This window comes from Monodelphis domestica, chromosome 1 (genome assembly GCF_027887165.1).
Source record: "Monodelphis domestica isolate mMonDom1 chromosome 1, mMonDom1.pri, whole genome shotgun sequence".
Classification (NCBI taxonomy): Eukaryota; Metazoa; Chordata; class Mammalia; order Didelphimorphia; family Didelphidae; genus Monodelphis; species Monodelphis domestica.
In genome coordinates this window covers 376,054,418-376,066,096 of record NC_077227.1, presented here as the reverse complement: position 1 = coordinate 376,066,096, position 11,679 = coordinate 376,054,418, and the positions used below count along the sequence as shown (strand labels likewise).

General features: G+C 31.6%; 1 protein-coding gene across 4 annotated transcripts; it reads right to left on the bottom strand.

Moving 5' to 3' along the window:
* Nucleotides 1-691: 691 nt before the first annotated feature.
* Nucleotides 692-11,468, bottom strand: C1H5orf58 (chromosome 1 C5orf58 homolog). 4 transcript variants are annotated; one of them, XM_056811570.1, is made up of 5 exons: nt 11,424-11,468; nt 10,394-10,480; nt 9,194-9,429; nt 6,663-6,760; nt 692-2,680 (listed from the first exon to the last, which is right to left on the bottom strand). In XM_056811570.1, exons 4-5 carry the CDS (start codon nt 6,754-6,756, stop codon nt 2,523-2,525), a joined length of 252 nt encoding a protein of 83 aa, XP_056667548.1. In that variant the 5' UTR covers nt 6,757-6,760; nt 9,194-9,429; nt 10,394-10,480; nt 11,424-11,468; the 3' UTR covers nt 692-2,522. The 4 variants fall into 4 exon arrangements, with proteins under 4 accessions (XP_056667548.1, XP_056667547.1, XP_056667546.1 ...); XM_056811569.1 differs by lacking the exon at nt 11,424-11,468 and adding an exon at nt 11,311-11,412; XM_056811568.1 differs by lacking the exon at nt 9,194-9,429.
* Nucleotides 11,469-11,679: the final 211 nt, after the last annotated feature.

The following is an 11,679-nucleotide window of genomic DNA, read 5'->3' as shown; positions in this document are numbered from 1 at the left end:
AATAATATGGAAATAGGTCTTGATCAGTAACACATGTAAAACTGAATGGAAATTGCATGTTTGCTCCGGGAAGGGGGTGGGGCAAGGGGAGGGAAAGAACATGAATCTTGTAAACCATGAAAAAATATCTTAAATTAATTAAATAAATAAACTTAATTTTTAAAAAAGAAAACTGCCTTGAAAAAGTAAAAGCCTTTTTGGCATAATTCCAAATTGCCCTCCAGAATGGTTGGATTAATCCACAATTCCACTAGCAGTGTATTAGCATCCCAATTTTGCCACAATCCTTCCAACATTTATTCTTTTCCAGGATCTAAATTCTTAAAGGAAAAGTTAAATGACCTACAGAAAGAAATGGTAATAGTATATAATGGTAAATCTCTATTTAACCCCTCTAAGACCTTACTAAATAAAAACAAACAAAATGGCAAAATGGCATTAAGGCTCTGAATACAATTTTAGAAAAATTAGATTTGATAGACGTATGGAGAATATTGAATGGGAATAGAAAGGAGTATACTTATTTCTCAGCTGTGCATAGAACTCACAAACATGCACATGCACTTGCACACACACTGGCATGACCATGAATTGGATAATAAAACCTCAGGAACAAATATACGGAAGCAGAAATATTAAATGCATTTTTATCAATCATAATTCATCAAAAGTAATATTAAATAAAAAGCCTCTAGAAAATATTAAAAATTAGTTGTAAACTAAATAGATTAATCCTGAAGAATGCATAAATCAAAGAAAAAACTACTAAAACAATATAATTTAATTAAAGAAATGACAACAATGATACAAAAATACAAAAATTTGTGTGATGCAAAGTATTTACTAAGGAGAAAATGATGTCTTGAAATTTTTATCAGTAAAAGAGAGAAAGAGCAAATTAACAACTTGGGGATGCAACTAAAAAAATAACAAATAAATCAACAAGTTAACCTCCTCACATTCCATATTTAAGAAAGCCTGAAAAATCAAAGCAGTGATTAATAAAACCATTGTTTTTTTTAAATGAATAAAAGTAGGATTTTCAGTAGGTAAGGGTTTGAAAAAAAATCTACTAGTTAACTTAAAAATAGAAAGAAGAAAATCAAATCAAAATATAACAAATGAAAAAGATAAATTCATAACCAATGGAGGGAAAAAGGAGTTATTTTGACCATTTCACAATAAATCTGACAATTTATATAAAACAGATGAATATTGACAAAAATGATTGCTCAAATTAATAAAATAGGATATAGAACACTTGAATAATCCTATTTTTGGAAAAAAGAAATTGAACAAGCTACAAATGAACTTCCAGAGGAAAAATAAATCCCAGGAACAGATGGATTTATATTCTATAAAACAGTTTAAAATAATTAATTCCAATACTACATAAACTTTCTGAAAAAAGAAGTAAAGATTCTTCCAAAGTAATTTTTGTCTTTGTATTCCTAATATGTAGAACAACATCTTCTACACAACCGTAGCTTAATAAATGCTCATTAAATGAATGAATCATTGAATACCATACTGACTCTTATTTGAGCAAAGACTGAATTGTGGCTTATCTATTATTGTAAATAAGGATATTGGGCAATAAGGTTTCTAAGGTCTCTTCTAATTCTAAAAAGTATTTTTAAATATCCTTACCTTTTGTCTTGAAATTGATAGTAAGCAAGCTTTCTCAAGTGATATGAATGTACAGTAATAGATATACAATAATATTTAACTCATTGTAAAGATGGTATGGCTCAAGAAAATGAACTATTAAGTCAGTTTCTCAAAATGGGAGTCATTACATTTAGAGGATTCTCAGGGTCTGTTTGTTGTATAGATAGGCTACAGAACTCTAACCAGCCATACAGTCAATGAACTTTTGGTTGTGTGTGGGTTTAATGCGTGAACTGAACTTGTCTATTTATCTAGACCTTTGGTGCTACTCCTCCACTACTAATATCTATAATGATACCAACAGAGCATAAGTGTATGGTGTGAAGGAACATTGGAGATCACCTAAACCATTTCTCTTATTTTGCAGATGAGAAAAAAGTGAGGCCCAGAGGGGTGAAATGCCTTCTCAAATGCCCCAAAGGCAGTATATAGCAAAGTGCTGGAATCAAGGTTTTTAAACCTCAAATCCAGCATTCTGCCCAATGTACTACAGGATTCAAATTAACTGCGAGGAACAATGTTTGTCAGATGAATTTGGGGACACATGGAAGTTTGGACATCATTACTAAAAGTGAAAAATAATAATTGCAACAGGTCCATAAAGGGTCAAATTCTTTGTCCCATGGATAATTTCATATCATTTATTGATTTAGCTTCTGTTTTTTAAAAAAAATATCAGTTGAAAAGGAAAGTACTACTAAATAATAAAAAAAATATTTTTCAAATGAGTTTCAGTTAAAATATTATTTCATAAAAGTTTTAACATCTTTAATATTTTAATTCAACAATAAAACTCATACATATAACTTAACAATTTGGAAACAAATGGAAAATTCTTGTCTTTTAACATGTCAGACATCATTGCTCAAAATAGGAAGTAACTCTAAATTATTCGACATTTTAAACTCTTCAGAAACAATGTTGTTTTCTTCTACTTCTGCTATAACTTCTGTCTTCATAGGTTGACTAAATTGCAAAATAAGGTCACAGAGAAGTAACTTGCTGAGCTCTGTATAGAAAAAAATTGCTGGTCAAAATTCATATTGAAGAATTTACTGTAAACAATTACTAACAAAAACAAACATTTCAATATAAGAAAAAAAAGACTGTATAAGAATGTGAGCGGTAGATAGTTTGTTCAATATATGTATACATAATATGTGTGTATATACATACATATTTACATACATATGTATATCTGCATATGTATTTTATACATTATTTATTGAAAGATGGCTTTTATTCTTAAATATATATTCTTAAACATAAATTCTCTATATATCTTGGATATTAGACTTTTCTCAAAGAAATTTTCTGTAAAGATTACTTCCCAAATGCTTTCCTTATAACTCTATTTATTTAGCTTAATAATCAAAACTGTCCATTTTATCTTTCTTTTACCTTTTTATTATTTCTCTTGGGATTATCTTTTTATCTTGCTGGATGAATTTTCTTAGTTTGTCTAGTTCTAAAGTAACCCCCTGCTATTTTGATTGGTATGACATTAAATATGCACATTAATTTAGTAGCATTATCATTTCATCTTATTAGAATGACCTAATCATGAAAAATTAATATTTCACCAATTATTGAAGCTCTCCTTTATTTTAGCAAAGTGTTTTATAGTTACATTCAATAAAGCCTTAAGCATACAGTGAAAGGCAGGTTGGATCCCATTTATTTTACATATTCAATAGTTTTCTTGAATTGCTTTTTTTCTTATTTCCTCAGGTAAGTTTGCATAAATAATTCACAGAAATTCCCACTAGTTTTATAGGTTTACTATACATCCTGCTACCTTGCTGAAGCTATTAATTTCTTGAATTAATTTTCAGTTGACTATCAAGTGTAAGAATTAAGATACTGGCCTTCAACACAAAAGTTTTTGATAGACACACAAGGATTAGTTTAGTAAACCATAATATCATCTGTGAATAGTGATGGTTTGGTTTCCTCTTTGCTTTAGTTATTCTTTTAATTATTTTTCATTCTCTCTACAGTTAGATTTTCCTTTCCTTTAAATATTTAGAAACTATTATTTAGTGAAAAAATACTTACATTTTTCTGCTATTTCATTCCCTATCTATTATATAAAGCATATTACATATTAAGTATAATGCAGTTTTCCTATTTCTTTTTAAATTTATGCCTAATTTTACTAATCTTCTGGTTGATATCATAGTTACCAATTCTGATTTTTAAAAAATTCACCAGAAGCATAAGAATTCTTCTCCTGCATTTTATCTTTGTGAGAATCTGTTTCAACTATATTTATTTTTAAAAATACATTGTTAATGACCAACATAGAAGTAGGTTTTTCATGATAAAACATGTAGAACATCGATCAATAATACTATCAGTGGGAGGTATGGAGGAGGACAATTTGGATCTTATAATTGTTGAATATTGAAAATTATTATTACATGTAATTTGGGGATAATACTGCAAAAAACAAATGCAGTTAGGTTTTGCTTTCATCATTATATTATTCTCCTCAATTTTAGGAATTCATTACATTCACAAAGTTATGACTGTTAATTATATTTCCTCTTCCATCATATCTATACTATCTTCTATTCTGTTAACAAAAAAAAAAAAGTGGTGAAAGGGACTAAGATCAAGACTAGTAACCTATAATTGGAGTTTTTTAATCTCACTTCTTTGCCTTTCCTATATTCATCTAAATCAGAGAAGTCTCATCTTTTCTTAAGATTTAAATTTTTTTTCCATTATAGGTAGATCTTTGTAAATGAATTTTATTTTGCTTGTGACTATTTCCTAACCAACTCAATTCTTAATTACCCCTCTTCCTACTTGCTTTCCTTTTTGTTATAAAATTTCTCAACACTATATCTTGTATATGTGTTCTATGTTATTTGGTCTGACTCAGATAAGACTAGAAAGGTATATGAAATTTCAATTTCCTCCACTGTTTCCTCCATGATTATATATTCTTCTTTTTTACATAACCCATTGATAAGAAATATTGACTTCCTTATCCCCTCTTCTTTCCCAGTTCTTCTCCAGGATGTTAACTCTCCATCTCTTAATTCTTATAGTAAACCCCCCCCAAAAAAAGTCAAACCACATCCATTCCCTAAATTTGTGCCTTGGAAACAAAAGGATTCTGAATGTCTGTTCTCCTTCATTGGTAGGTTAAAATTTTTTAAAAATAATAATAAAATTAATCATTTATTCTACTCAAATGAATTTACCCTTCTTAATATCTGACTCCTGTGTTTGTGTTTTAAAAAATGTACCCAACTCTGCTTTTCTTAATAAGAATACTTTAAAATCTTCTATTCTATTAAATACCCATTTTTTGCCTTGTACTATTATACTAAATTTTGTTACTTTTGGGTGCAAACCTTTTTCTTTATTTTTTTTTAAATATTGCATTCCAAGTTTTTCTTTCCTTAAAGGTAATGATTGCATAATCTTGTGTGATCTTAACTGAGGTGCCCTAGTATTTGATCTCTTTTTTTTCCTGACTCCTTGCAATATTTTTTCTTTGATTAGGCAGTTCTGGATTTTGGCTATGATATTTCTGGGTGTACTCAACTTCAGGCTTCTTTCTGGAGGTAACCTATGAATTCTTTCTATTTTTGTTTTGCCATGTGGTTCTAAAAGTTCTGGGCAGTTTTCTTTTACAATTTCTTGAAATATAGTGTCCAGAGCTTTTGTTTGATCATAGTTCTTGGGAAGTCCAATGATTCTGAAATTATCTCTCCTTGATCCATTTTATAGGTCAGTTGTTTTTGTTAGTAGATACTTCATTTGTTCTTCTAATTTTTCAATTTTTAGACTTTGATCAAATATTTGTTGTTATCTTATTGAATCATTGAGTTCTGGTTGTTCCATTATATTTTTGAGAATGTCCACTTCTTTGGTAAGATTTTCCACTTTCTGTTCTAAGCTATTTTTTCTCTTTCTAAATGCTCTAATTTCATTCTTATTTCTTGTTTCAATTCTTGCTTCATCTCTTCAACTATTCTTGGAGTTCTTGTGACCAATCCATTCTTTGCTCTGAGACTCTAGTTGCAATTATTAGAGAGTTGTTGTCTTCTCCTGGGGTTTTATCTTGGGATTTTCTTAATCTATAGTGTTTCATAATTATATCATTTTCCTTTTGTTTATTCATATCTTTAGCTTCAGTTTCTAGACTGAGACTTTGATTTAGGTCCAAGTTCTCCCCCATCTTGAATTCCTGGATATAGTGGAAAGTTCCTGTCTCCCACTTCAATTCTGCAGTGGAACTCTACTACATAAAGGTTAAATATTGTTCTTGTTGAAAACAAGAGCTCACTGTCTTGTCTTTTTTCCTGGATTTTCTGGTTGGGTATTTGTCCAGCCTCCCCTGCTTTAGTCTCTGGTTGGGAAACTGTCTTAAGAAAACCAAGTTTATGTGAATCTGAATTTAGAAAAAGTAGGGGGGAGGGTAAAGATTAGAATTACAAAAAAAAAAGCACTTTAATGTAAGTTTTCTTTTAATCAAGCTAACCTGGTAAGTATAAAATCTGATCTATTAAAATTTTATATAGACATTTTATTAAACCATTCTATTATGTCAGAAGAGAATATATAAATAATAAAAGAGAATGACAGAATTTTAGAAATGAATGGAGTATTAATATCTGGTCTCTTAAGATAAGGAAGTTAAAGTTCAGATTTAAGTGATTTAACCAAGGTTACAATCTATTCAGTGGCTGGTGCAGGATTAGAATTCAGACCCCTAACTTTTAGGCAAATATAAGATATCTTAGTTGTCTTTAAATTCTAAAATTTAGTGATCAGATGATTAATTTGGCATGATTTCATTTGTGGCATTGTGTTAGCCACGAAAAAAAGCATACTTTCTAACCCCCAAACTCAATTGTCAACAGCAGGAAGGGGAATAAGTTAATTAAGCAGAACAGAGACACACATGGTTCTCCTCTTATTTTATAACAATTACATGCAAACAATTTAACTTCCAGGGATTAAATACTTACCATCCATCTTCTTCAGATCCAAAGATATTTTCTCCACATTTTTAATTAGAGCTTTCAGGCTTAACTGCTGGTCAACAATATTATTCTTAAACATTTCACTGAAAAACAAAACATAAACTGATAAAATAGAAATACTACAAAGTTACTTTTGGAAAATGCTCATTTTCACCACTTTAATACTATATCTTTTTAGAACATTTTCCCATTAATTGGGTAATTGGCCAAGAAATTGTGGAATATGTAAAGGCACATTTATAACTATATGTATTTATGTAATAAAATAATATACTATAAGAAATAACAAAGAATTTAGGTAACATGGAAAGATATCCAAACTTATTCAGAATGTAGGATAGTAGCAATGTAAATGGAATGAGTAGCAAAAATGAAATTGAATACTGTCTAATTATAATGACAAAACCTGGACCTAAAGAAATGAAAAAATGCTACCTTCTAACATTTTTTCAGGACTGTAGGTATGCAACTAAGATATTAGTATTGGCATGGTTTTTTGGTATGGTATATACATTTTCAAATATGGTTAATATGCTGATTAATTTTGCTCAACTGCCTTTTTAATCTTTTAAAAATATTTAAGGGGGAAGCTGGGTAGCTCATTGGATTGAGAGCCAGGCCTAGAGACAGGAGGTCCTAGGTTCAAATCTGGCCTCAGACATGTCCCAGCTGTGTGACCCTGGGCAAGTCACTTGACCCCCATTGCCTAGCCCTTACCACTCGTCCACCTTGGAACCAACATACACTATTGATTCCAAGAGGAAAGGTAAGGATTAAAAAAAAATTGTTAAAAGAGATGGCTCTCTAGGTAAAGGAAAGAAGTGATATATTCAGAAATGAAGATGCTATAAAAACAAAATATATCAATACAATTTAATTTTTAAACATAGAACCAAATATTTGGTTTTTTTCTTTGAAATCTAAGTGAGAAAACTGATGTAACATCTTTTATGTGGTTAAAAACTGATATATTTCATCTTGTTGTGTATTTTTTTTCCAGGTCAAAATACCTACCACAGATAGGTTATTCAATTTAGCAAACATTTATTAACCATCTATGTTGTGAAAGGCATTAATATATTGGGGAATACCAAGATGAAAAATGGCATGATCTCTTGAATTCTAGGACCTCAAAATCTACTTCTTAAAAAAGAAATATCAAAATAAATACAATACAGAATAGAATTACTAAGGGAAAATTAAAAATTGGGGCAATGTGCTCTAAGAAAATTTGAGAAAGGAGAAATCACTTTCAATAAGAGGATAAGGGAAGGTTTCTGGGTTGGACCATGAAAGAAATTATAAATTCCAACAGGCAGAGATGCTAGAGGTACATTCAGAGGTGTGCTGGAAAATGTTTAATAGTTAGACTCTCTGGGGAGAAAATGTATACCTACACTCTTTAAGATAAATCTACATTATTAAAACTTAAGTCCAGGCAATCAACAAAACAATAAATCAAATGTCTCTGTAGCGACTGTAGATTCCTAAAATACAAATGCTCACAATGAAACTTTAACAATCTCTCCTATTTAGAGTTGGCTTCAGCCTAACCCTGAGAATATTCCCGGTTTGTGTGGATAGATACACAGAAGTAGGAAAAGGTAAGATGAAATTAAAGAACAGTCACTAATGGATTTACTATGGCAGTGAAATGGTCATATCTATACATTTATTTTGGTAGCTATTGTGAAAAATTGACTGGAAAGTAGAGATCAAAGGCAGAGTGCAATTGGAAGGCCATTTCAGTTAGTCTAGGAAAAAGGAAATAAGGGTCTCAACTAAGTTAGTGTCAATATGAGGAACAGGTGAAGGAAGAATTGACAATATTTGATGATCAATGAGATAATGGAAATAATGAAGAGAAAAGAATCAAAGCTATCTACAGAGATACATTTAATAAAAGCTATTAATGAAGTTCTTTCTAAATCAAACTATCGCCACAAGATGGGGCCCTTACAATGGAAACCTAATGTAAAAATTAAAAATAATAGTTTTGATTTTAGAAACTAATGATATAAACACCTAATGTTATTATAAACTATTACCTATTATAGCTGAATGGCACAATTCTAAGTAGCATGGGAAAAATACTTTTTCATATAAGGAATGGCTCAATTATATTTAATCTAGTATTTTCCATCTTGGTAGCACAAGTTGTAAATTTGTAAATTTTTCAGCTACAAGAAAACTTCAGCAATATAAATATCTATATAATAAATATAAATGATGAATATAATACATCTTTTAATTAATTTTATTATTATAATCATTATATATTATATTATGTATAATTGCTATAATATAAAATATAATTATAAGCATCAATTTGTTAAATATAAATATAATCAATAAATATAAAAATAAAATAATTAATAAATATAAAATAAATTTAAATATAAAATATAAAAATTTCAAGTATAATTATTTGATAGGCATTCAAAAAACAGCTACTATGTACAAACACTATCCTTAGCGACCTGGAATAAATTTTAAAAAAAATTTTAAACCCTTACCTTCCATCTTAGAATAAATACTGTGTATTGGTTTTAAGGAAGAAGAGGGCTAGGCAATGAGAGTCAAGTAACTTGCCCAAGGTCACACAGCTAGGAAGTATCTGAGGTCTGATTTGAACCCAGGACCTCCAGTTTCTAGGTCTGGCTCTCAATCCACTAAACTATGCAGCATCCCCCAGGAATTTTTTTTTAAGTGCAAGACATGGTCTTATCTTCTCTGCTGGAAAATATTTTCACTAAGAGCAAAAGGAGCAGTTTTAGGCTTCTTGTCCCAGATTATTACTTGAAATAGTGAAAATAAACTTTTTTATTACAAAGAATTAGAGTTTTTGTCTTTTGCCTCTCTCAGATGTAGTCTTCCTGAGAGTATACAGCCCATTGTTTAAAAGTACACAATTTTCAAATCAAAGTATATCTGAAAAGAAATGAATTGTTGGTTTTTTTACAGCACTATTTTTTAAAAAAGTATTCACACTAATGAATCCTTAAAAACCGAGGACTAACAATCAATTTACCTCTATTGCATACTAGATCAGAAAAATTATTACAGATGCTCACAGTATGAAAGCACTAGATGGGCCTTTTAGAGATTATATAACACCAAGACTTTTATTTTTCAAATGAGATAATAGAAGTAGACTTAATAGTCAGCTGACCTGAGTTTGAATTCTGGACCTTCCTTTTCTATTAGTATAACCAAGGTCACAAGCTTTCAGAATCTCTTTGGGAATATTAGTAGTACCTGTACTACCTATTCATAGGTTGGCTGTGAGAAAAGCTTTTTTTAAGTGCTATTATATAATTGCCATTAATTCAGATGAAGAAACGGAGTCAACGAATAATTAAATGTTTTGCTCAATATTAATTAGTGGCACTTTAGAATAGAACTTAGATCTACTAATTGCCAGCCCAAGTATATTTTCCACTAACCATCCTATCATATGATTTGGAGAACACACAAGGAAAATTAGCTTCAGAGAGAGCTAATGGGCTAGAGATGAAAAATTTCCCTGGGGTCCATCACAGGCTTATTTCTCTCCCACTTTTGAATACACTTTAATCAGAACTGAGGACAGTAAGATGAAAGTGTAGTCTCATGATTTGATACCAGGCTAGGCCACAAAAGGCCAGTTAAGTTCTCTACCTATATCTGGGAAATCTAGAGAATTTGGTTAACAATAGGTTATATTTATATAGCACCTGACACTTGAAGAAAACACTTCTTCAATTCTGTAGGGCAGTTAGAGCAGACAACAATGAGATTGCACATCCGATGAGTACTGAAGCCTATGGAAGAATAAAATGTATATATAACAAAGGAAAGGACATTTAATCAAAAATCAGTTGGGAATCTAATCCATTTGACACATAATCCTATTCTTGATTTGAGACAATTAACTACCTCCTTACCAGCTTCTAGTATATCAGTTTCTCTCTTTTATCCCCTTAAATCACTGAGCATTTAAGTGTTGAGGCAGGTACTTTTCTGAACTAGATGATTCATACTAGATCAAATCCAAATTAGTTGTTAGCTATTTCAGGATTTGCATGGCCTCTAGTAGACTCTCCAGTCTTGTAATCTGGATTCCAGTACTACCTCAGAAACATCCTTTCCTATACCCCAAGGCAAATAAGGCTACAAATTATCTCCGTGGGTGGATATAATTTCCACACCAGAAGTTCCACCACAGGTCAAGAGTTTAAGAAACTAAAAAACAAAACAAACCATAGTCCAGAAGACCTGACACCTAAGTAATAGTCCTGCCATTTAGTAACAATTAGGCTGTGCCCAATTGACTTTACTTGTCGGTACTTCAACATTATAACCTATAAAATGAACGTACTTTACTCGCTCTACCTCACAATAAATACCTCACGATAAAGTAATGAGAAAAAGCTCTTTCTAAAATCTAGGGCTATAGGGGTCCAGAGTGTTGGTCCAAAAGACTAGGGGTTTGATAAACTGGTGGCAGCGAGAAAGGGAGCAGGTGTGCGCAGGAGAGATAGCTGTGGAACTCTGAGGGACCAGATGATAAAGTCAGAGCCCCGCCCTAGCCTCAAAGGCCCGCGCATGGAGCACGTCCCGGCACCAAAGGAAGCCATCAGGAAAGAAAAACCTGGGAAATTCGCTTATTCCTCCGTGCCTCCAGACGATCTGAACCCTAAAAGAGTCAATTCCCGCCCCCAAGACTGGACCCCCCCTTCCCTGACGTTTCCCCCTAAACCCCACCTCCACCACTCAGCGAAAGCCACCACCTGTAGCCCCGCCCCACGCTGAGGAGAGAGCATGTCGGGATCTAGAGCGGCCTGCGGATTTCTGATTGGTCGCTCATTCTCCCTAATGAATGCTGGGCCTTGTAGTCTAAAAACTTGCGCCTAGTGGCTTTTTCTAGTGAGTGCGTCTTTGAGTGTCAAAAACAAGAGGAGAGAATGTCAGTTTTCTGGTGTCTTCCAAAAATATCCCTGCAGCTTCCAAAGTAGTGAGG